Source organism: Lepidochelys kempii, chromosome 16, assembly GCF_965140265.1.
Source record: "Lepidochelys kempii isolate rLepKem1 chromosome 16, rLepKem1.hap2, whole genome shotgun sequence".
Classification (NCBI taxonomy): Eukaryota; Metazoa; Chordata; order Testudines; family Cheloniidae; genus Lepidochelys; species Lepidochelys kempii.
In genome coordinates, this window is record NC_133271.1 from 29,098,126 (window position 1) to 29,124,456 (window position 26,331).

General features: G+C 41.1%; 1 protein-coding gene and 1 long non-coding RNA gene across 12 annotated transcripts in view; both read left to right on the forward strand.

Moving 5' to 3' along the window:
- The window catches only part of RALGPS1 (Ral GEF with PH domain and SH3 binding motif 1), a 399,374-nt gene that overhangs the window by 56,351 nt on the left and 316,692 nt on the right, over nt 1-26,331 (forward strand). For all 11 annotated transcript variants that reach the window (XR_012155323.1, XM_073315016.1, XM_073315014.1 and 8 more), the window contains 2 exons: nt 2,347-2,454; nt 6,148-6,198. Coding sequence is in view for 10 of the 11 variants with exons in the window: in XM_073315016.1 (XP_073171117.1) it covers nt 2,347-2,454; nt 6,148-6,198 (159 nt within the window). In the remaining variant the exon portion in view is untranslated. The remainder of the gene's footprint in view (nt 1-2,346; nt 2,455-6,147; nt 6,199-26,331) is intronic.
- LOC140899445 (uncharacterized) lies at nt 10,962-23,045 on the forward strand. The gene is made up of 3 exons (XR_012155330.1): nt 10,962-12,979; nt 20,739-20,836; nt 22,895-23,045. It is a non-coding gene; the product is annotated as an uncharacterized lncRNA (long non-coding RNA).

Below are 26,331 nucleotides of genomic sequence, written 5' to 3' on the forward strand. Positions count from 1 at the left end.
GAGACTGGGATGTGGATGGTCATGCCAAGTGGTTGGAGCTGGAGTCAGACCTCGTGGTTGGAACTGTGGTCAAAGGTTAGATGGCAGGGTCAGGGTCAGAGACCAGATGGCAGAGACAAGCGTCAGAGCTGGATTACCTGGAGTGAGGCAAGACACAGGCAATGCTGGGTCCAAGGCAGGAGCAGGCTGGGTCCAAAGCTGGAATAAAGCAGGAGCGGGACTGTAGCAAGGCAGAAGTAAGACTAGGAATAAGTGATCACAGGAGCAATTGCATCTGTTGGTGAAGGCTTTGAGCAGCCAGCAACAAGCTGCTGTTGGGCTTAAGGGCAAGCCCTCTAGCTTCCATAGCCAGTCAAATGGGGCATTCTATCATGTGGTCTAGTTCAGTGGTTCTCAACCAGGGGTGCGTGTACCCCATGAGGGTATGCAGAGGTCTTCCTGGGGTATATCAGCTCACCTAGATATTTGACTAGTTTTACAACAAGCTACCTAAAAAGCACTAGTGAAGTCAGTACAAACTAAAATTTAATACTGACAGTGACTTGTTTATACTGCTCTATATACTCTACATTGAAATGTAAGTACAATATTTATAATTATATGATAAAAATAAGAAAGTAAGCAATTTTTCAGTGGATAGTTCTCAGAAAACATCCACTCGATGTGCAGCGGCAGTCAGAAAAGCGACAGAATGTTGGGAATCATTAGGAAAGGGATAGATAATAAGATAGAAAATATCATATTGCCTCTATATAAATCCATGGCATGCTCACATCTTGAATACTGCATGCAGATATGACACTCCATCTCCAAAAAGATATACTGGAATTGGAAAAGGTAGAGAAGAGGGCAAAAAAAATGATTAGGGGTATGGAACAGCTTCCATATGAGGAGAGATTAATAAGACTAACTTTTCAGCTTGGAAAAGAGACTAAGTGGTGGGGTATATGATAGAGGTCTATAAAATCATGACTAGTGTGGAGAAAGTAAATAAGGAAGTGTTATTTACTCCTCATAACACAAGAACTAGGGGTCACCAAATGAAATTAATAGGCAGCAGATTTAAAACAAACAAAAGAAAGTATTTCTTCACACAGTGCCCAGTCAACCTGTCGAACGCCTTGCCAGAGGATGTTGTGAAGGCAAAGACTATAACAGGGTTCAAAAAAGAATTAGATAAGTTCATGGAGGATACATCTGTCAATGGCTATTAGCCAGGCTGGGCAGGGATACAAAACCATGCTCTGAAGTGTCTTCTGTTTGCCAGCAGCTGGGAATGGGTGACAGGAGACGGATTGCTTGATCCGTTCATTCTCTCTGAAGCACCTGGCATTGGCCACTGTTGGAAGACAGGATACAGGGCTGGATCGACCATTGGTTTGACCCAGTATGGCCATTCTTATAGCGTGCTGAGACACTTTTTTTTGTATTTTTATGCCTGATTTTTGTAAGCAAGTAGTTTTTAAGTGAGGTGAAACTCGGGGGTACACAAGACAAATTAGACTCCTGAAAGGGGTACTGTAGTCTGGACAGGTTGAGAGTCACTGGTCTGGCTGATGCAGCCCAGCTATGCTCACTAGGCTGTCAGAAGACTGAGCAGGTGCAGGGCCTTATCCCTGACACAGAGCCAATGTAGGTATTCAGAGAGGGGCTACTATGGTCAAACAGGGCAAGGAATACGATTTTTGTGACCGCATTTTTGGATGGACTGGATGGGGGTAGAGTAGGAATTGCACAATACTGAGGAAATGAGATTGCAGTAATGAAGACAGGAGATGATCAGAACATGAGCAAGCATTAGAGTTGCATTTAGCTGTCTCAGAACTGGACGGGTTTGAGATTTTCAGTAAGTTATGTGGAAAGAAAGCAGCAAGATTTGGATATGACCTGGTGTGTGGAGAGAACAGGAGAGAAGAGCCAAAACTGTTCCATTTGAGATTGGGTAATACCAGCCAGTTTCCTTTTATCTGACTGTTTTCTTTCTAATCTAAACTTTTAAAATAGCCTTGTTAGAGACGGAAACTTCTAAGACTTGATACAACTAAAATTTTACTGGAAAAAACATCCTGGTATTTTTTAGATTTTGAATGAAAAGCCTGTTCTGATTAGATAGCTATATAATTTGTCTGTGGTATAGTAAATACTATCATTCATGAGCCACATCTATTTTCAGAAAAGATTTGCAATGCACTGCATGAAAGTTCTTTCTTTATATGTTGTTCAGTTTTTAGTAGAAACTTTTATTCTTATGCATGAATGTGATATCAGACTTAAACTTTATTTTTTGTTTGTCTGACATGAAATCCATCACTTTGCACATAAGACTTAATTTTTCACTTTCTGTAGGATAGTAGCAGCTCTGACTCTCTGGAAGGAAGGAGTTCAGACTATGCCAATAAAAGCTATGATGCGGTTGTATTTGACGTATTGAAAGTAACTCCTGAGGAGTTTGCAGTAAGTAAAAAATGTTTGCATTATGCTTATAATATTCAGAGCTAACAATATAAAAATAGCATCACATTTTTTATTCTTTTCCTTCAAAATAACACCTTTTAGACAAGTCTTTAAACAAGTCTTTCAGCAATCTCAAAGATAAGTTTCTGATCATATAAATTTTGAGATATATGCCTCAACATGAAGCATTCAGTATTGAACTGATTCAACATCTTTGGTTTTCTGTTGAAACTAATTACAAATCTGTTTTGGATTTTTTCCAAAATATTAGATGTTTTCAAGTGGGTTTTAAAACTACTGATAAATATCCACAGCTCTTTGGAAGCTTGCTGATGCAGACACAGCCCTACTCCCTGTTTTATTTTTTAACCTAAATCTCTAGCATTGTTTTTTTCATGGTTATAGAGAAACAGTTAGTTCTTGAAAGTTGAGGGAGTCAGTTTTCATACCACCATCACCAATTTTCAGTACCAGATTCAAAGCAAAGCTTCCATGCCAGGTATAGCTCTTTGCTCTCATATTATTTGGTTTCTGTTTTAAACTACTACATGTGTAACATGCTACAGAGCAAGAAGAAGTGATCACGGGGTACTGAAGGTGGCTGAAAGAGTGTACAAATGAACCAGGCACTCGAACAGTATAGTTGGACATAAAATGTGGTGTCAGGTTTAAGCTCCCGCAATGCTTACAAAACACGATGGCCACAAACAAGACTTCCATACCATTGTAACAAATGTCATCACTTTTGTGGATCTGTCATCTTGGAACAAGTCTTGACTGACAGTGCCTCATCCTGCACCAACTTGCAGTTCTTTGGATGTGGACTACAGGTCATTATGATAATACATTAAAATTAAAAACTCTCACTTAACAGAGCTACATTAGTTCAGTTATAAAATCACTTGATGCTTTAACTTCCATTTTCCCAAATTTAACTGAGCACCGCCCACAGGATTGGCCTCCACAGTTAATATAATAAAAGTTCAAAACAGGTTGAAAATAATGTATACAGATTAGAATCATGGAACTGTAGAAAATTGGTAAAGGAAACGAAAGGACACAAAGAGATCAATGGCCAGTAGAATAAGGAAAAGAAGATGGAATTTAAGATATTAGGAACAAAAGGAATCTAACAATGGTATTGGTCCATTAGTAGATGGCGGGGGGGGGGGGTCAGTAGCCATGAACAAAAATTTCAGCAGCTCAAGTAATATTTGCCTTTGTAGCACTTGTAGTGTAGCCTAAGGAAAATCATATAATGCTTTGATTTATTTCAGTTATAAGAGTTCTCATGCCCAGTATTTAAAAACAAATCCAACAGAAAAACCCCTCTTCGCCAAGGCACATTAAAGGCTCTCTTTAATGCCCTAGTGATATTTCATTACTGATCTCCTATATTTGGGGCAGCTAGGTATGTCATCTGGTTCCGGTTCCTAGGGGGACCTAGTTTAATTTAATTTTACTAGGAATTAATTGATAATTACTAACAAATTATATTTTATGTTTCCCACTACATTGACTTAAATCATGTAACATTCCCTTCACTGAGAATCTCAAATAGATTGAGTGAATATTAATTCAACTGAGGAACTTTTCACAGGAAGTCTTGTAAAGCTAAATTTATACCCCCTAATGGGCTTGGTCTAATTATTGGCAGTACTGAAGGGAATAGGTCCATGGCACAATAAGTAGTCAGTGGAGACTGGAATTGGTATGTTACAACTAGATTCCCAGGGAAATTGGGGATAACCAGTCCAAGGTCACTCCCTAAAGTTGAGTGTTGTGGTTTTTTTTTAATAATGTAAAAATAAAAAGTTTGGGAGGAAATGTCACACTGGTATATTCTTGCCAACATTATCTAGCTTGGGTACTGAAATCCCATAAAGAAAAAACTGGCAGTTTTGCCCAACTCTTGTTGAATTTTACTGTCATATCTTTACATTTTTTCTTGAACAAGGGATTATGCGAAACATGGCAGGAAAGAGACAGTGATTTACACTAGATATGGTACTTTACTTGTAAAACATATGGTTGTGCTCTGTGATGTGACAGTCCCAAGGGGATCTCTGGGACTGAGCCCCTGATGTGCTGAAACTATCTCTGAGCCCATTTTCCCTGCCAGCTTGGGACTCTGGAACCATGTCTTGTTGAGCCAGACATGATAGCTTGCTGCAACACAGACCCAGGGTCTGAACCACGCCCCCAAAGCTGCAGACTTAACTGAAAACAGCTCAGCAAGTACTCCTGTCTTCAGCACCCAGACACCCAGCTTCCAATGGGATCCAAACCCCAAATAAATCCGTTTTACTCTGTATAAAGCTTATACAGGGTAAACTTATAAATTGTCCACCCTCTATAACACTGATAGAGATATGCACAGCTGTTTGCTCCCCCAGTTATTAATCACTTTGGGTTAATTAATAAGTGATTTTATTAAGTATAAAAAGTAGGATTTAAGTGGTTCCAAGTAATAACAGACAAAACAAAGTAAGTTACCAAGCAAAATACAACAAAACACGCAAGTCTAAGCCTAATACATTAAGAAACTGATTACAGATAAAATCTCACCCTTGGAGATGTTCCAGTAAGCTTCTTTCACAGACTAGGCTCCTTCCTAGTCTGGGCTCAATCCTTTCCCCGGTACAGTCCTGTTAGTTCCAGCTCAGGTGGTAACTCGGATTTCTCATGATTGGCAGCCTCCTTTGTTCTGTTCCACCCCCTTTTATAGCGTTGGCACAAGGCAGGAATCTTTTCTCTCTGGGTCCCCACCCCTCCTTCCAAATGGAAAAGCACCAGGTTTAATGTGGATTCCAGTACCAGGTGACCTGGTCACATGTCCTGTGAGATCCCAAGCCTCCATTCTTCCGGCCTGACTCATAGGAAGGCTAGCAAGTAAACAGAGCCATTTACAACCTATTGTTCTAGTCAGTGAGAGCCATCAAGATTCTAAACCACCATTAATGGCCCACACTTTGCATAATTACAATAGGATTTCAGAGTTATACTTCATATGTCTAGTTTTAGATACAAGAATGATACATATGTACAAACAGGATGAATACACTTAGTAGATTATAAGCTTTGTAATGATACTTTACTGGAGACCTTTTGCATGAATATTCCAGTTATATTATATTCACATTCATTAGCATATTTCCATAAGACCTATGGAGTGCAACGTCACACACACCTACACAAACCAGATTTTTGAAGCCCCTGTAGTTCAGTTTATTGGCAGCCAGTCCCATGTTTGTCCACAGGCTTCTTCACCACACTGTAGCTGAGTAATGCTGTCATGTCACTCAGGTATGCACATGCCAGAACTGGCACCCTAAAGTTTAAGTACTAACAAGATTGGTAGTCCAGGGCTGCATGGACAAACCACTTACAGTTACATTAGACTTGGATAAAGATCGTTAAAGTATGCAAATGAACCATTTCCAGGCAAAACTTTCTATGATAAAGTATGACAGTGCAGTAACATGCTGATACTCAGAGGGCTGCCCCTGCTGCTGCTGGCCCAGCACAAGCAGATAACTGAAAAAGATCCTAATTAAGAGGTGAATCTCCTCATTGAGAAAATGTTGGCACACAAGCCAGGACTCCTGAAAAGCCATACCCAGTAAAAGCAGCTGTAAATATGTACTTGTTTTATTTTCATACTAAATTATTTTTAACACTGTTTTGTTACAGAGCCAGATTACTTTAATGGACATGCCAGTATTTAAAGCTATACAGCCAGAGGTATGTTTTCTTAAATTCACTGTTAATATTTGTTTGGGGTATTTGGGGAAAAAGTGACCAGTTGGATAAAACACTTTCTTATAGGTATAAATGATTAATGTGGTACCATAAATATATATAAACACTGCACGACAAATGGACTCTTCAACTATAAACATACAAGCAAAGTGGACTAGAGAGACTAGAAGGCATTTATATCTGTACACTTCAATTTTGTTAAAGCTGACACATGAAGATCCTCATGCTGATATGCAAAGTAACCATGTGAGTGGTCCAGCTAGCACCTTTTTCTTGGAGACATCTTGGGCTAGATATGGAACATTAGGCTGTTGTAAAACTACCACAGGAAATGTGCTGAGTTATAAAAATAGTGCTTGCTTATCTCCCCTAAGTATATACTTTCTTTTTCTTTTAAACTTTCCTTCTAGAAAATGAAGGAAGACCATTTGTATGGAAAATTAACAAAGTGAAAATTATTCTGTTTAAGCAATCATTAAGTCAGTGTTTTACCTATATTCTGTATGTTTTAAAAATCATGTTGTGTCTCTGAAGTATATTGTGTGTTTGAGATACTTAAAGTTTTGCGAGTTACAAAAATTATACTAAGAGCCAGATTTTCAGAAGTGCTCAGCACCCATCAGCTTTTATTGAGAATATGAAAATCTAGTACTAAATTCTTTCTTTTGTTGGTTTTGAGAAGCTGTACAGCATTAGTCCCAACTGCCAACATGAGCAATCTCAGAATATTATAAATTTAGTGCTTAGATGCTTTATATAATATGCTCTGAGTTTCATTCTCTAGGGATAGTGTGGTGTGTGAATTTTCCTGTAAAGCTGATAGCTTTTCCATTTAAATGCTACAGGGAGTTTGGAGACACATTGGACTCTGCCTTCAAGGACTTCTCAATCAACAAGGTGTTACTCCAGAGCTCTTGTCCAAACAGATTAGGGTCTAACTTCTCTGAGGTATACAAGCCCAGTGTTGGGCCCAGCTTTTTCTTCATAAGTCCTCATTGAAGCAGAAGCCACTGTTTCTCTAACTGGGTCTTTTGAAATTCATTCTCAGCCCAGTCTCCCTTGCTGGGGAAAAGAGAGGTTCCATATGCTTTTTTGGTAATACAGAGTCAACCTCAGTTTGAGAGAACTGCTCTTTTTCCACCGTTCTGACTATGCAGGAAGTTGATACTCAGATCTCATTAATCTGTCCTGGTGACATCACACCGAAAAAAATGGGTATATAAGAGATTCCTTTTTTTTCCTGCCCATACGAGAGAACTAACAAAACAAAAGTTACTGTAAACAGCGAAGTATAATTTGATTTAATTTCTTTAGCAGACTTGTTTGTATTGCATGCTGCAATCTTTCCTATGCATTTTTATTAATGATTTGTTGAGGCTACTGGTAAGGTATACATAAGAATGGGAGACTTCAGTTCTGTAACCTGATAATTAGGTGTGTTGGATAGTGATTTTGAAATATTTGCATATTATCAGTCTCTAATAAAATAACTTTTCAACAGCCCAAGATCTCCTGTAACAGGGTTCTACCAAATGTAGCTTGAGCTGCTAAGGCAAAGTTAAATATAGCTTCTACATGAAGTTTTGGAGAACATACATTGTGAAGAGCTCTGTGCAGGCACTGATATGTGAAGAGCTCTGTGCAGGCACTGATACTAGCAGTTCTTCTGAAAGACCTTTTTTTTTTTTTCAGCAGCTGTTCTTCATTTTCTGAACACTGCCAGAGAGCTAACATTTCAGATGGTTGCTGAGAAGTTTATCTGGTGTATTAGATCATTTTAATGATAGGATCATAATGAAGGACTGCATTGCATGACCTCAGTAGCTCCTTATTGATGGGCTAGCATACGAAGGCAGAGTCCCTGGGGGTATGTCTACGCTACAGCTGGGAGGCGTGATCACAGCGTGGGTAATCAGAGCTCAGCTCAGACTAGCATGCTAAAAATAGCAATGTGGATGTTGTGGCACTAGCATGGCCCGGGCTAGCTGCCTGAGTCTCAGCCCATCTGACACCCTGGGTCTGAGCTGACTCTTACATGCTTCTTACAGTAAACAAAGATACCTCTACCAAAGCTACAGGAATGGAATACATCAAGTCTGTTCTTAGCTCCGTGTGTGAGTATTGTGGCTTTGCAAACTGAAGTTGGACTATCCAGTTGGACGTGGATCAGTCTGCAGTGTAATAAAAGCTCTTATGCAAATCTATTTTCCCCAACTCAACCTGCCTCTTGGGGGAGGCATACCATGTCAGATGCCTCATTGTGGAGCCACATTCACTACAACAGTGCACTGTGTCCTGAGCTTTCACTCTTTGGGTTTTCTATGAAGAGTACTGAACAGCCTTCCCAGACCCGCTACTTCTCTGTGGATCAAGCTTTTAGCACCATGCTTTGCTCTGCATAGCCCTTGAAGAGAGGATTGAATGCTTCTGTCTTCTTAGCCTCAGACTTCTTCTGGTGCCAAGACAGTATACCTGAGCCTACTACAATCCTTGTGTACCTTCCATATCCGACAACACATCTGTCTCAGAATGATGGGCTTCTCCATGGATGAGATCCCCATACTTGTCTATACGAGGACTCATACAAAAGTCACATTCCAAACATGGACAGCTTGGACATGTTACCTGCCCCACAAAGACCTTAAAACAGCTCAGCTGATTATCCCTGGAGTCTCATGTATGGAGTCCTCAAGTCCAAAAGCTCCTTTGGCTGGCATCACAGATGCTTCCAGTGTGGGCAAGGGCATACACTTCTAAGAACTAGAAGTTCATGGTCTCTGGAATGACCAGGAAATGACTAGGACCAGGTTGACAGATAATACCTCAGCAAAGTATTAACCAAAAAACATGGCAGATTTCTTTCCTGAACACTTTGTGATATGTGCTCTCATATATACCGGGTGGCTCTGTATCTAGCTAAAGATAAAACTGTGCAGGCAGATTATCTCAACAGGGAGATTTGAGACCAGCACAAGTGTCACACTGAAGTTCAGTGGTGAATTCTCTTTTTACAGCTTGTTATATTCAAGACCTATCCTGGCCTGCAAATAGAACAGCTTACTGCTTGAAAAACTGCCAGGCCTCTTAAGATGGCTCAGACTTCCCTGTAAATCCAGCCCCTTTTCCTAAGAAAGCTGTGTTTGCTGCTTGATTCACAAGGAAAAGGGCTTCACACCAAACCTTCTCCCTTGGAGGTTTGAGACCGTAATCCCAAATAATTATGACGCTGAAAAAAGATTTTGACGCATTTGCTGTCAGGACCTATCCCTGGAGATGCTGCTTAATTGATATATCCAACATGCATGTCTCTCAAACATTTCTTGCTCCTGTTCACAATACCCTTGTTACAACATTCCATAGGTGCATACCTCCTGGGTAAAATAATTCAGGAGAGTTGTATGACCTCTGCCTCAGTGTTTAGTCTTCAGACACACCAGCAAAGTTGTTGACATGCTTCCTGGCCCTGTCAACCACAACCAGTGCATAAGAACCACTTCAAATACTATGGGGCGGGCAGTAAGTGATCACACCAGCAAAGTAGAGGGAAACAGGTGCATCAGGGCTGCTCAGTCTCACTTCATTTGGAGGATAAGATGGATGCAAAGGAAATAATGGTCTCCAAGATATATGAGGAGGGCATTTCAGATAGAATTCTGTGTCAACAGCTCATTAGTCCAGGTGTTGGGAAGCCCCACAAAATGCCCTGCTGACTGAACCATCAAAGTAGCACTTTAGCCTGAGATAAGCCCATCAGTTCTCCATGGACATGTGTTGCTGCTCAGTGGACAGTGCTGTGGTCTGTGATCCTACTGTTTACATGGATTAAGTCTAGCACCTGAAGCTAGAAGAAAAGCTACACAATGAGAATAGACACTGAAAAACAAAGAAAAGGGACATGAACAGGAGTGTAAAGTCCTCGTCTATTATTGCAGTCTGTTCTGCCAGACAAGCTAGCTGGTGATGAGGAAGCCAAATCTGTTCAGACATATGTCCTACAACAGGCAGAGTACAACCTGCAAGGGGGGGAGGGTCCCATGCTCCAGCCCAAGCCTGAATGTCTATACTGCAATTTTACAGCCTCACAGCCTGAGCCCCATGAGCCCGAGTCAGCTGACATGGGTCAGCCATTGGTCTTTAATTGCAGTGTAGATATACACTCAATCTTGTCACTTCATTTCCCCTCTGTCTCTCTTACCTGCCTCCTTCCTCTTCCTCCTTGTTCTCTTCCCCCTATTCCTTTGTCCTTCTGTTTAATTTATCACCTCCTAATAAAACTCCATCCAAGGTATTTAAACAAACTAACTCATGGCACCAACATGATATTTGCAGGCCATTATACTGATTAGTGTGCTTATGCATTATACCACATTTTCCTATTCTTTTTATTTTTTTGTATTTAGATTGTAAGATCTTTAGGGCTAAATTGGGGTGGGCAAAATTTTTGATCCGAGGGATACATCTGGGTGGGGAAATTGTATGCAGGGCCATGAATGTATGGCTGGGGCAGGAGGTTGGAGTGTGTGTGTGTGGGGGGGGTGATGTGCAGGAAGGGGCTCAGGGTGAGGAGTTAGGGTTCAGGAGGGGGATTAGGGTGGGGGTTTGGGGTACAGGAGGGGTGCAGGGTGCAGGAGGGGGCTCTGGGCAGGTAGTTGGGGTGCACATGGGGTGCGGGCTCTGGCCCAGCACCGCTTACCTCAAGTGGCTCTGGGGTGGTAGCGGTGTGTAGCTGGGCTAAGGCAGGGTCCCAGAAGTGGCCAGCATGTCCGGCAGTGGCTCCAGGGGTGCGGTGGGATGGGGCAGGTGGCTCTGCTGCGCGCTGCCCTCGCCTGGAGGTACCACCCCCGAAGCTCCCATTGGCCGTGGTTCCCTGTTCCTGGCCAATGGGAGCTGCGGGGGGCGGTGCCGGCAGGTAAGGGCAGCGCATGGCGCCCTCTGCCCCTCCCTCCCCCAGGGGCTGCAGAGATGTGGTGCCAGCCACTTCCGGGAGCAGTGCGGGGCCAGGGCAGGCATGGAGCCTGCCTTAGGCCCCCTGCACCACAGGGCTGGCAATCCTGCGGGTTGGATCGAAAGCCCTGACAGGCCGAATCTGGCTTGCGGGCCGTAGTTTGCCCACCCCTGGGCTAAATACACGTTTATTATTGTATTTGTACAGTGCCTCGCACAATGGAGCTGCATTTTGTTTAGTCCTGAGGCAGTAATGTAGTTACAGAATAAATAGGTAATAAGATGCATCTGAATGCAAAAGGATCTCAGTGCAAAGGAGCCAATCTGAGCCCCATAGTGAAATGCCATTAAATTTTTCCAAAAAGGTACTCAAGTCTTGTTCCTTCCTAATTTCTTCTGTAATGCAGACACAGTGTGAGAGCATGATTCCAGCTAAAGCATTATAGAGCCATCAACAGAACGCTCATCTGAGTGCCATAACCCTGCACACAATGCCCAAAGGCCTAAAAGTTTCTGAAGTTGCCACAAGGTCACCTTCTCTGTAGCTATTACCCCCATCAGTAACTCCTTCCTTCAGGCACATTACTTTATCCATTGGTAAGCACAACTCACCCACCACAGTGTCAAATTCAGTGCCCAGATAGGTCAGAGTCGTGTCTGGTGCCTCTGCTTTTTCAGGGTCGAGCAAAATACTCAGTCTGTGTCACAGCCTGAAAGAAATTGAGAAGTCAGTAGTAGTGCCCAAATCCCTACACTACTGTGTACAAGAAATCATCCAAATTGTGAGCCACTGCAGCCAGTCTCGTTTCCCTTTTCATTACCTGACCCAGGAATTATTTTAAATTTCTCCAAGACAACACAGAAAAGTAAACCCCTTGGGCATGGCCATCCCATAATAATCCCCTTCAAAGGTGAACCCTCACAATTCAAAACCTTTTGGATACACTGGCAAGAGACAAAATGCTGATTTGTTGTCACTCTTCACTCCACAGTGGCCCTTCACCAGCTCCACAGCACAAATGTTTGCATCAATAGCATCACTGACTGATGAGCGCTGAGGATATGACACATGATGTGTCAGCTGATACTCACCTAGGGACTTCTTGGCCATAATCCCCAGTTGGGAAAACCTAAAATTGGGAAAAAGAAGGGAAAGAAAGAGCCAGTGATATGATCAGCATCTGGATTATGTTGGCTCTTCGCCCTTAACACACGTCGCGTGGCAACTGCTGACTTCAGGTTATGGAACCCTGGATCTGACATAAGGTATCCAGAACCCTTCCCAAAAGCCCTCACCTAGTTACTCAGCTATGAGTTCATAGGAGTCTAGGAGCCATTTCCAGTAGATATCCATTTTAAGTGGAGTTGGGGCCAGTCCTGTTAACAGAACCATAGTTTTTTTCAGAAAGGGGAAAACAATCTCTCTCTACCTCTCTGTGACAAGGTAGTCTGTGCCTTTAAGGCTACTGGAGTCTAGGGTCAGGCCACCCATGCAATGCGGCCATAGTCCTTTAAGATTTTGGGATTCTGAGATGTCCAAAGGACCTAGGAAATAAGAGATATTGCAAGAAAGGAAGCAGTCCTGGGAATAAGTACTGTAGTGTTTGTGAAGACAACCTGGGATCAGGAACCTTGCAGGGTGGGCAGGGCAACTCTCCTCTCTCTCCCAGGTGAATGGGATGAGCTTTGGGAAGGGAACCAACATCTATCCTGCTTCCTTCTTCACAGCATGGAGACACCATCAAGCAAAGGCCAGCTTGCTGATTCTTCCAAGATGGAGGACTAATTGTGGAAAAGGGGCCAGTTGAAGGATAAGATGGTGAAAGCCCTATTACTGGCCTAAATTACAACTCCTGTTCCAGGGACGGGAGGGCTGGGGGTGGGAGTGGGATTCCTGTCTACAGTAACTAGTTCTTTGAGATATTGTAGTTAGTGTGAATCCCACAATCTGCCCCTGCTTTGAGTGCTCAGGACCTTGCAGGTTTTGAATTGTGAGGGAACTGAGGAAGGACTGTGGATGCTCCACCATTTATGTGCTCATACAGGGACATGGGGTGTGTGTGGTCCCAAAAGACACTGCTATTCAGTAAAGTCTGTTATCACCATGAGCTGCAAGCACATGTTTAGTGGCTCCACAATGATGACATCATCTCAAAGAACCACACTTCCTGTAAAATAGATAACCATTTTTTATGGGAGAATTGCAGGAAAGTAAAGGAAATAAAATTTTAAGAGATATTTTTTGCTGATGAGTCGGTAAATCTTTTTAGATCAATTACTTTCATGTAAAGTGTTCTTGGGTACAGTATAGGGAAAGAGTACTGGGCTTTGTTTTGCATTGCAGAGCTTGCAAACTGCTGCTGCTTATACAGTGATGTAGTATCTGTAAACTATTGGGCCTGGTTCTTTTTTTTTTTTTTTTTAGTGTTCCTAATGAATTGATCCACCTAAGCTTTTTAAGCTGTTTGAATTTATCTGAATTCAAGAAGATTATACTCACTCCTTCATCCTACACATACACACCTTTAAGTCTCTAACTGACAAATTTCTTTCCCATTTCATAGTGGTTATTCTGTAGCACATTATGGAGTATTTGCTTAGCCTGTTAAAAGTGGCTAATACATTGTATTTAAGTAGTATTATTTGGATATTTCCTTAATTGAGTGAGAATTATTGAAATGTTCTGTTTTGTTGCTTATGTCTCAGCTGGGCCTAATTCACAAACACGGACCGAGTTTTTTGAGTATGTGACTGTGACAGACAGTAGAAAATGAAAATTCATTTAACATTACTTTTTAAAAAATTGTTAGATTCTGTCCTATTTTAGAAAGCAAAATAGTGAAAACACAGAACTTCTAGAAAGCCATGTAGGTGATTTAGTATATGGTTTGGCAGGGTGCAAGGAAAATGGAAATTTGCAAACATCACACTATGGCTGCCCTGTTGCCTGATGTTTATAACAAGCAACTAATTTTATCATTTAATAGTTGGAAATATTTTTCATCCTGAATTGGAATAAAACCCCAAACCTTAATTATTTTTGCAGAAGGAAATTACACTGTTTCTTTTTAGAAATACTGTAGTAGGAACATTTTGGTGTTTCTGAAATGAAATATGCTCCCTGGGCTCCCAGATTCCCCAAGAGCCTGGAAGCCCTCAGAGCCCTGGCTCTGAGCCCATCAGGCTGCTGAGCAGCCGGGAGCCTGGGAGTCCAGCTACACTCCAGCCTACCAGACAGTTTGCTGAGCAACCCCCAGGAGTCCTGTCTGTGTGGCAACCTGCCAGGTGAACTGCTGAGGCAGAGCTGGCAAGATGACAGGAAACCAGACAGGTTCCTGTGGGACAATTTGATTTTGCAGAATCAGCATTTTTTGATGGAAACATTTCCAACCAGCTCTATTACAAGCATTCCAGAGGGCAGAGATAAGTGTGCTATAAAAAATTGCTGTATGCCTTTGGTTCCAGAAATCAGAGGACTTTCTTTTAAAATAGAGTATAACATTATTTTAAAAAGCAAGTTTTCCACTTATTGATCTGCAAAGTAACCATTTTAGGTGCTTTTTAATTATACAACATTTTTAATCATCCTTGTGTCTTATTCCTTGTTGTTTTCCCTTCTTCTTGCCACTATGTGCTTTGCCTTTTGCCTGAAGGGTGAATGTCTCCTTTAACCATTGCTGTTCTGTTGGATGGTTGACCACTGAAATTAAACTAATAATGTGATGGCATTTTTGACCCTAGGAAAGGATATTGTTACTTCTATTTGCAGCCTCCACTAGCTAAGGAAGTTTGATATCTTACATGAAAATATAACTTACTGCTGTCACTAACAGTACTACACACATAGAATCATAGAATCATAGAATATCAGGGTTGGAAGGGACCCCAGAAGGTCATCTAGTCCAACCCCCTGCTCAAAGCAGGACCAATTCCCAGTTAAATCATCCCAGCCAGGGCTTTGTCAAGCCTGACCTTAAAAACCTCTAAGGAAGGAGATTCTACCACCTCCCTAGGTAACGCATTCCAGTGTTTCACCACCCTCTTAGTGAAAAAGTTTTTCCTAATATCCAACATGAGTTGCCTGAGGCCAGTAGTGATCAATTGTGAATTTTCAAGGCTGGTTTCTTATCAGAATTAAAATTTATTGTGCTAGGAGGTGTAATATTGTACAACTTTTCCATGTATTTCTGTCCTGAAAATGATTTAAAAACCAAAAATGAAGCTCACTGTTACAGTGGCTCCAATTCAAGTCACTACATAATTAATCAAGCAGATATAAAACCAGTCATCTAGTTTTATTTTACTTGAGGATTGAACCAAAAAGTGTTCCCTTCTGGTTCCCTTCACAGTAAATTTAAACTTCTTAATCTTGGGGGAAAAAAAAGATATCAGACTTTAGGTTAGTTTAGTTTTTGTTGTGGGAAATAGGATCATTGTGTGTTTGCCTCTTCAGTTTATGTTCCTGAGGAGGAGTGGGCCACATTATTGTGTATGTGCAATAGCTCATTTTTCAAATGTTAATTCAGCCACTTACATAATAAAGTTTCAATAACAGATGTGATTGTCCATTTTGTTTACTAGTGGTAGACCATGCTATTTTTTTATGCTATTTCAGAGCTAGTATTCCAGCTCTGAAGTCTTTGATACAAATTCTGTATTGGTGAACCAGATGAGTAGTCTTAGCACAGTCTACTTTCATGCATATCACCAAACCATACCACAGTTTTGATATAATTTGCAGTATCTGCTTAAGACACTCACAGTTGGAAAAACAAACTGCTGTGTGTCAGTATTAATGTGCAACAGCAGAAGTTCTTCAGATATTGCAGAGTTGCACTAGAGAGAAGAGAACTAGAATAGCTGGAGGTCTGCAGGTCATGATTTAAAGTGTATGGGATGAGCTGTGTAGAACCAAAATAAAATTCTCATTGAGAATCTACCCTCTATTTTAACAGTTTATGTAATACAATGATCAGTCTCTCTAAGCATGTTTATGAATACAATATTGAAAAAAAAACAACCCTCTCCAAATGACCCCTACCAACCAAAATTGTAAAGTCTCCCTGTACAATTAGCCTTCTTAGAGCCTCACATTATGCCCTGAAGATCAACAAACTTGATCTCTGTCAGATCAAGAGAGGAAACATATTGCAAAGTCATGAGCCTTCCCTTGAGAAGACCCTGCTTCAAGTGATGCCTGATCTCAGCTGCTAGGATTCAGCGTGTGAAGAGAAATGATCTCTTAAGTAAGCAGGACACATCATCGAGGTCTTTCTATAGCAAAGGTAGCACAATTAATTGTTTGCAGAGATGAATTGGAACAAACACAATCTCTGGAGCGAGCATAGATATAATGTGCTTTTGCATGCAAAATTCAAAGTAGCCAAACAGTCAGATATCTGGGCTTTCCCAATGTTTTTCTGGTATATTCCACGTAGTAATCTGTTCTGGAGATAGCAAAGGTATGGGTGACTGAGGAAGTTTGCAACTGAAAGGAAAGGTTACAACCACCTGCCCCTGCATCGATTGCAGGGTGTAGGAGAGAATCACTCTCTGCCACTGCTGCTGATGGAATATTCGGAAGCAGCTGAGGATCCAGGAGCACTCCTGGCCTATGTCATTAGTTGATGATGAAAGATATTCATAGTGTCTGATCAGGCAGTTTATAGCACTCACACTCTCCCTCACCTTTCTTATCCAGCTGTCATTGACCTCTGGTCTCCCCTATTCTTAACAAACCATCCCTTGACTCCCGATGCCTTTCTATCTACTATTATATTTCTATACTTCCCCTCATCTACAAAATAGTTGAATGTGCATTCTGTAATCAATGCATTGATTTCCTCTCCTGCAACTCTGTTTTGGATCCCTTCCAGTCTGGGATCTGGAATTTTTACTCTATTGAAATTGCTCTTTTTGGTTTCTAATGACCCCCTCCTGGCCAAATTTCAGGGCCTCTACTCTATACGTAGGCTTGGCAGAATTCCATTTTTATTTTTTATAATTTGGATGGATAATATCAGTTTATTTTAAGCATTTTTATTTAAATTCACAACTGAAGGAAATCTTGGGGGGGGGATCAATTATTTAATGACACTCTGATAAGCTCTCAAGCATTGTTTTTCTTACTTTGCCTATCTGTAAATTTAAAATATTATTGATGGAAATATATTTGTGTGTGTGTGTGTGTGTATACGATGAAATCAGTGTTTACTGACGTTTACCAGTAAAAATCTAATCTTTCCAAACCTATCTATAGTTTCTTCCTTCACCTCTCTGCTGCTTTTGATCCTTCTTGAAATCTTATCCTTTCTGGGCTTTCCGGATACTGTCCTCTGCTGGATTTCTTCCTACCTCTGGACTTCTTCAGTATCTCCTTCCGTGGAGCCACTTCCTCCCCACTCCCCCTCTTGTTGAGATTTCCTAGGGCTGTGTCCTTGGCCTTTTACTGTTTTCACTTTACACTTCATCTCTTGGTGATCTCATCAGCTCAAATGGCTTCAGCTGTGATTTCCGTGCTGATGACTCACAAAGCTATCTCTCCGCCACCAGGTAGTTTTCTTCCATCCTGTCCCACCTCCCTTTCTGTCTCTCTGATATCTCCTCTTGAATATCTTGTCATCTTAAATTGAACATGGCCGAAACTGAACTCTTCCTCTTCCCAAACCTCCTCCCCTGCCCTATACATCTAACTCATTCCAGTCCATCTGCTTCTTCCTCAACACATCCAAGATCTTCTCTCCACCACCACAGCCTTAACTCTTGTTCAGAACTTCAGCATTGTTCCACCTTGATTACTGCAACATTCTCCTCTCTGCATTCCCAAATAATACATCGTTCCCTGTCAGTCCATACTATTGCTGCCACTTCCTTGGGTGCTGTTTTGATCATGTAAGTCCCTTTTTTTAATCTCTCCATTTGCTTCCCATCTGATATCAAGGTAAACTTCTTGTTACTATTGCCAAAGCTCTACATAACTGTCCATTCCTGATTTACTCTCTTTGTCAAGCTGTGTGTTGTCACCTTGTCCTCTCTGCTCTTCCGACGTTCCCAGCCTAGTGTGCCCATTTGTCATATTTTTGCACAGTCTCCTCCATGGCTTCTTGCATGCAGTCCCCTATGTATGGTGTGACTTCCCTGATCTCATCCACCAGGCCCCTACTTGTTAGTCTGTTTTAAAGACCCATTTCTAACCTGCTGCCTATAGTGAATTATATTGATTATGGTATTACTTGTATATAAGCTGACTGTTTTTGTTCCTTTTGCCCTGACTACCTCAGATTGGGGACTGTCCTTAAGTATTTGCTAAAATGCCTAACACATAATAGTGCTACCGCAAATAGATCATTTGCCTATAAAATTATATCTATGCTACAGAATTCTATATTATGTTCTTTAGGATGCTTAAAACTTACAGAAAAGTTGCCAGTTTTTATTAAATACTGTAGGATTTTCCCAGTAAGTTAAATTTGTTGTGATTTATTAGAGATGTGAGAAAATATTAAATGAGCCAAGTGAAGCCCTGTGTTGTTAGGAATGTTGCTGAAGAATATTATCCAGGCTGCTAAGCTGTTACAACTGCTCAGTGCTTCTATTCTTGGAGCTCCTGTGTTATTAGCACTAGCAGAGAATGCAGCCCACTAATTCAGCAGACCTTGATGTTACTCATAAAAAAAGACCACAGGCACAGTTCAGTTCAAGGCACTCAGCCAGGTTTATTGCCCTCAAGGCACAGTACTAGCACCCTGGCTCCGTGATTACAGGTATGCTAACACATGAGTGCCCCGTGGCAAGGAGTGACTCAGTCAGCAGCAGACTTTCTGCTTTCTCCTAGGCCACACAAAGGGTTAAGGTGAGGTACCCCAACATCTATAGACTGAAACAAAAAATTAACACGTTATGTTTTTCATGACATCTACTTGTTACCTCCCCTTCTACCTTGCTCCAGATGTCTCAGGCAAAACATCCCTATGCATCACTTCTGACATACCCTCTTATCTGGTGTTAGGTCAGGATGAATCTGGGCTAATCTTCTGGAATATGTTCACACACATACTGTGTATCTGTTGTTTCTTAGCAGTGTCTCTGTTTTAGCCATGCTAGCAGTGCCCTTGCGAAGTTCATGTGTCAGACAGTGAACTTGTAAGCATCTGCTTTAATAGATGGCCTGATGTTGGTTATTGGCATGGCCTGACTTTGCTGACTATGGTTTAGGCCTTAGGTCTTCCTCCAGGCCCAGTGTTCCAGGCTCTCTCTCTCTCTCCTACACTCTGCTGTAATGCAACTGAAATTAGTGAGTGTTACAAAGGAGCAAAATATTCTGAAGACCTGTACATAAAATTAACACACAACTAAAATGGTTCATGTTTTCATTTTGCTAATCCAGGGATGGAATGTGTGCAAAGCGCTTCAGTTCCTTTAATACTGTCTTTCCTCTCATACTGTGATACCTTGGTAACATCTTTGACTCTCTTCTTCCTCTCCATAATCTCTCTACTTACATACCCCAGTATATAGTCTTTCAGACAGAGATATAGCAGGACAGAATAGACGTAATTATTCAAACATATATTGTAAATCAGTGGTTCTCAAACTTTTTACTGGTGACCCCTTTCACATAGCAAGCCTCTGAGTGCGACCCCCTTCCCCTTTATAAATTAAAAGCACTTTTTTATATATTTAACACTATTATAAAAGCGAGGTTTGGGGTGGAGGCTGACAGCTCGCGACCCCTGAAGGGTCCCGACCCCCACTTTGAGAACCCCTGTTGTAAATAGAGCTGGTCAAACAGATTTTTTTGAGTGTCAGAGTGGTAGCCGTGTTAGTCTGTATCAGCAAAAACAACGAGGAGTCCTTGTGGCACTTTAGAGACTAACAAATTTGTTTGGGCATACGCTTTCGTGGGCTAAAACCCACTTCATCAGATGCATGAAGTGAAAAATACAGAAAGCAGTATAAATATTACAGCACATGAAAAGATGGGAGTTGGCTTACCAAGTGGGGGATCAGTGCTAACGAGGCTAATTCAATTAAGGTGAAAGTGGCCTATTCTCAACAGTTCACAAGAAGGGGTGAATATCAAAGAAGGAAAATTACTTTTGTAGTGCTAATAAGGCCAATGCAATCAAGGTGGACGTCACCAATTTCCAACAGTTGACAAGAAGGTGTGAGTATCAGCAGAGGGGAAAATTACTTTTTGTAGTGACCCATCCATTCCCAGTCTTTATTCAGGCCTAATCTGATGGTGTCCAGTTTGCAAATTAATTCCAGTTCTGCAGATTTTTTCGGTTTGCTGGAAGTTCCAAAAAATCAGAAAAAAACCTTGTGTTGAACCAAAAGCGAAAATTCCTAATAGTTTTGGTGAATTAAAAAAGTCAACACATTTTACTTTTGGTCAAACAAAATATTTTTTTACCCAAAATGAAATTTTTCATTTTGTGTCTGGGCATTTTTAAAATAAAAACAAAGAAAATAAGGGGCTAGATTCACAAAACTGCTAGAGGCAAAGGTGGAGTTGTGAGGAGGAGAAGGAAGCCGGGTGGGTGGTGATCATGGTTTCCTTATAACCTTTATCTCAGTGGTAGGGCACTTTCCTGCATCATGGGAGACCCAAGTTGAGATCCCTGCTCCACATCCGGCAGAAGGGGGAATTGAACTGTGATTTCCCACTTCCCAGGTGAGTGCCCTATAAAAAGTTTATGCAAAAAATATGGCTTAGTTCTAACTGTAAAGATTATTTTCTCTTTTGCTAAAGTTCTCTAATCTAAATCTCTTTTATAATCCTGAACTCGGGGTGTACACTATAGACCCCTTCAAGAAAAAATAAAAAATAAAACAAAGATAGAAAATGTGAGGGAAGATATGAGTGCATATAATTAAATTACTATAGGTATTTTGTGTAGGGACAGAAATTCTCTCTTCCAACTACTCCTTTTACTGCAACGGTAGATTTCCCCTTTAAGGCCACAATTCAGCAAATCACTTAAGAATGTGCATGAGTCCTATTGACATCAATGTGACAAACACATGTTTAGGTGCTGTCCTGAATAGGGATGCTTCCTTTAACTGGAGCCTAAATCAGTCAGCCAAAGGAGAAGCATCTACTGTCCAGTCACTTAGGGCTTGTTTATATGAACACTTACTTCAGGGCAAGCTGGGGTGAAAATCTACTTTTTACAAACCTGCTGCCATTCACAAAATATTTCATAATATGCTTTGATTTGTCCCACTTTGAAATAGAAGTAGATTCAAGCGCACTACAGAACTTTTAGCACATGGCGGCAAGGTTCATGTGGACAGTTAGTACAGAGCAGGATAGGTTTACATCCCAGTTTTCTGTGAAATTAGTGCTCATATGGACAAGCCCTTAGTTCGACCCTTTTGTTCATACATTTCGTACATTGTAACCTGTTTAGTGTGATCATGTCACACAGAATGCATTAAACTTGCATGTAGTTGAAATGCCATTTCAGCTTCTCTAGGAAAATAGGGTAGGCATTGGCATTAGAAACAGAAGTTCACATGCTACCCCAAAAAATCAGAAAATAGAAAAAGACCTCTCCCATAGACTCACTTGTGGGGATTTGTGTCAACAACTACAGCTGTAGTTGTCATCAGAATGGAAAAGCAAATATTGTATTTGTGATATAATATGTTCCACTGTACAAACAATGGCTGGAATTGATCAGACACTTGGCAAAGATTCAAAATATCCAGGTACTGTTTATCCAGAGACTAAAGCTGTCTAAGATCAAAATGCAACTGAAAAAGAAAAGTTGAATTCCTTATAAATAATAGGAAAATATTCTTAGTCTGATGGATAATTTAGTATATATTTTTAATAGCTAAAGTCCATTACTCTTGGTCGTGATGAAACACAGAGGTAATTGATAATAATAAAAGGTTTTTATTGCAGATTGTGTATGTTTATGCTCTACTATATTAGAATATGAAAACTGGTCTTGTGGAGACTTCAGAGTTTTGTATGAAAAAATTAATATGAATATATTCAAGCTGCAGTGGGGGAGGTTTAGATTGGATATTAGGAAAAACTTTTTCACTAAGAGGGTGGTGAAACACTGGAATGCGTTACCTAGGGAGGTGGTAGAATCTCCTTCCTTAGAGGTTTTTAAGGTCAGGCTTGACAAAGCCCTGGCTGGGATGATTTAACTGGGAATTGGTCCTGCTTTGAGCAGGGGGTTGGACTAGATGACCTTCTGGGGTCCCTTCCAACCCTGATATTCTATGATTCTATGATTTAATTGTATGTTCCTCTTCTGAAAATGTTGGGAACTGCTGTTTTTGTGGTGCTTTCTACTGTACTTTTTCAGCAGCTGGATTTCTGCTTATCCATACTTCAGGAAGGGCTGAACAAAAAAATAAAAATCTCTTCAGATCATACTTGGTGTCTCCCAAGATTTTAGCAAAGCATATGAAACTCCCCTCCATGGAAAATGTACATTTTCCCTACATAAGTCTTGGGCTGGGATCATTTGTATAACGAAGAGAATCAAACTCATTCAAACACACAGCAAAATCCTCCCAGACATACAGATTTAGGCCCCTGTTCAGAAAGATCAGTTAAGCATATACTGAAATCTATACCTATTCAGGACAACCCTTAGCACATTCTTAACTTTAAGCATATACTTAAGTGTTGCCTTGAATAGGGATGCTTTCTTGAATCAGTGTCTAGATCTGCTGCTGTCACTCCTTTTATTTCTTGCTTTTTCAGATATACTGCTGCCATGTGAATCTAGCCTTCTAGAAAAGTTTTCCAGCCGAACAGCAGCAGCAGCAAAGATATGAATTCACCCTGCCCCATTCTAGTTCTATTCTGTATAAGTTTTTGTATTACATTCATCACCATAGTACATTAAACATGACTGCACATCTTTCATGTGTGATATGTTCTTCTTATCCTCTCCCAGAGAGAGAAGCAAATGGAGTGTCTTGTTTTGGTAGGGGTGGGTTTTTTGGTTAAATGTACCTGTTGTCTTGTGTTTATATTAGAGAAGGCAAGGAAATGTACCTTCCACTTGGAGCAGAATGTGGTGATGTTTCTGAGAGCTCTTAGTTGCTGGGAGAATTCATTCCACAGTCTCAGACCACTTCCAGAGAAGATCCTCCCCCCCACCCCCCCAGACAAGCTTTACTCTTGTTGTTCAGAGTTCCATTGTGCCAGAGTTCCATGGTTGACCACAGCCTTTGTCCCAGAGCTTTAAACGGTCTATGGGAAACCAGCGTAGGAAATGGAGGACAGGTGTGATGTGCTCATGGTAGCCTGTGTTGCTGAGGAGAGACTCTGCAGCTTTTTGTACTAGTCAGAGTTTCCTAAGCACTGTAGGTTTCATGCCCTGGTATATCACATTGCTGTAGTCTAACCAAGAGGTGATTGGCATGAATAACTGAGGGCAAGTCTTCATCTGCCAGTATAGGAAAGAGTTTTCTAGTCAAGCGGAGGTGGTAGAAGGCATTACTCATGGCTGTTGTGAGAGCTTATCACATGTCTATGACATGTGAACTCTTCTTCCCTGGAAATCTGTCGATGCTGGATACTTTAGTCCAAGCTGTCTATGATCCCTGAGCAAGTTCATAGAAAAGCTAGCCAAAGGCCAACTAAAAGTTCATCTAACTGAAACCAATATACTAGACCCAGCACAATCTGGATTTAGGCCAGGACCCAGAATTGAAATGGCTTTAGCAGCACTGATGGATGGTGTCCTCCAGGCAATGGATAGAAGACAAACATCTATTCTCATCCTACAGGATCTCTCTGCAGTGTGTGACACTGTTTACCATGATATACTGCTGTCTTTCCTGAGAGGCGGGAGGAGTCCAGAGTCATGTCCTAAATGGTTTGAGTCCTTCCTGGAGGGATGCACCCAAAGAGTAGTGATGGGAAACTGCACATCCACCACTAGACCCCTCATCTGTGAGTTCCACAAAGATCAGTTCTCTCTCGGTCCTTTTCAACATCTACATGCAGCCAGTAGGTGAATTGGTCAGATACAATAGACTGAAATGCCAGCAATATTCAGATGACACATCACTCTACCAATACTTCACCACATCTGACCACACCTCCACCACCAAGATGGCCTAGTGCTTGGATGAGATCAGCTCATGGGTGAAGAACAGCTGTCTAAAGATGAACCTGAGTAAAACAGAGGTTAGGCAGAGGAAAACATTTTGAGGAGTTGGCAGCCATGGCAGTCTCCCTTGATTGATCACATTCACAATTGGTCAATTCAGTCTGTAATCTAGAAGTACTTTTGGATTATTTGTGGATGCTGAGCTCTTATTGCAATGGCTGTGAGTAATGCTTTCTACCATCTCCAGTTGGCTAGAAGACGCTGTCCTCAGTTATTCATGTCTTTGTCACCTCTCGGCTGGAGTACACCAGTGCACCTTGGGATGAAACTTTCAGCACCTAGGGAACTCCAACTAGTATAAAACAGTGCAGGGCATCTCCTCAGCAATACAGGCTACCATGAGCACATCACACCAATTCTCAGTTCTTTATGCTGTCTTCCCATAAAATTTCAAATTCAGTTCAGATTTTCAGTCCTTATCTTCAAAGTATCTGTAGCGTAGATTGCCTAAAATTAACTTGTCTGAAATACAGTTTTCCAGGTTATTTGTTAAACGTACACAATGTTTGCTATAAATACTATTGATTGGTATTACAGTAATGCTATTTTACATTCCCACATTGTTCTAGGTGTCACAATTACAGGGTCAGTTGCACCTTTTTCCCCTCCCCTCTGGTTTCTCCGAGTGCACCGCCTCTGGTGTCAGGCCTCTCTACCTTTACCTCTTGCTTGAAATCCTGTGGTTTTCCCACTCTGAAACTGGGCCCTGGGCTATTCTGTGTAACAACTGTGCTTATCCTAGCAAGTTGGATTGGCTTCAGCCCCTGCTGTGTTCTGCTGTTTTGGAGCTATGACCATTGTTCAATAGAGTGATCAACCAGCCTTCTTAAACCAAAGTATTGTTTAATTTTAAAAGTAAGAACAAACCATAACAGGAGAGAGTGTTTTGAAACAATAACAAATCTATATGCATGTCTATTTTAAATAAAGGCTGATCATCCCTCTGATGATAGCCTAAGAAGGCCTTAATTTCTTTAATCACCCTTAATCTCTGAGGTCTGTATCAGTCTGTTTCCCTTTCTCTCTATCCCTATCTCACCATCTGCTTGAAGGAGTATCCTTTTAAGTCTAATTGGGGTCTTTGTTTTCTTGGGTTTGCAAGCTTGGACTCCCCACCCTCTTGACAAACTAGTCTGGTGAGTTTATCAGGGGTGGGAGGTAGAACATCAGAGACTGATTCTTTCATCGTCCCTTAAGTATTGGAAGGTGGGTGGCTATCTGAAGCCATTGTACTCTTTCCTGCCTACACACAGTCAGTTTCTCTTTGAATTAACCCCATATATTAATACAATAAAACCTCTTTTACAACAATGAGGCAAACATGTATAACAAATTATTACAGAGTAGCCCCACTTCCATCATAGTAGGTATGCTACAAACATATATGAGAGAGAAAAAGAACAGGAGTACTTGTGGCACCTTAGAGACAGACAAATTTATTTGAGCATAAGCTTTCGTGGGGTACAGCCCACTTCATTAGATGCATAGAATGGAACATATAGTAAGAAAATATAGATAGATAGATACAGAGAACATGAAAAAGTGGAGTAAGAAGCTAATTAATTATTTGAGCTATTATCAGCAGGAGAAAAAATCTTTTGTAGTAATAATCAAAACGGCCCATTTAGACAGTTTACAAGAAGGTATGAGGATACTTAACATGGGGAAATAGATTCAATATGTGTAATGACCCAGCCACTCCCAGTCTCTATTCAAACCCAAGTTAATGGTATCTAGTTTGCATGTTAATTCAAGCTCAGCAGTTTCTCTTTGGAGTCTGTTTTTGAAGCTTTTCTGTTGCAAAATTGCCACCTTTAAATCTATTACTGAGTGGCCAGAGAAGTTGAAGTGTTCTACCAGTTTTTGAATGTTATGATTCCTGATGTCAGATTTGTGTCCATTTATTCTTTTGCATAGAAACTATCTGGTTTGGCCAATGTACGTGGCAGAGGGGCATTGCTGGCACATGATGGCATATATCACATTGGTAGATGTGCAGGTGAACAAGCCCCTGATG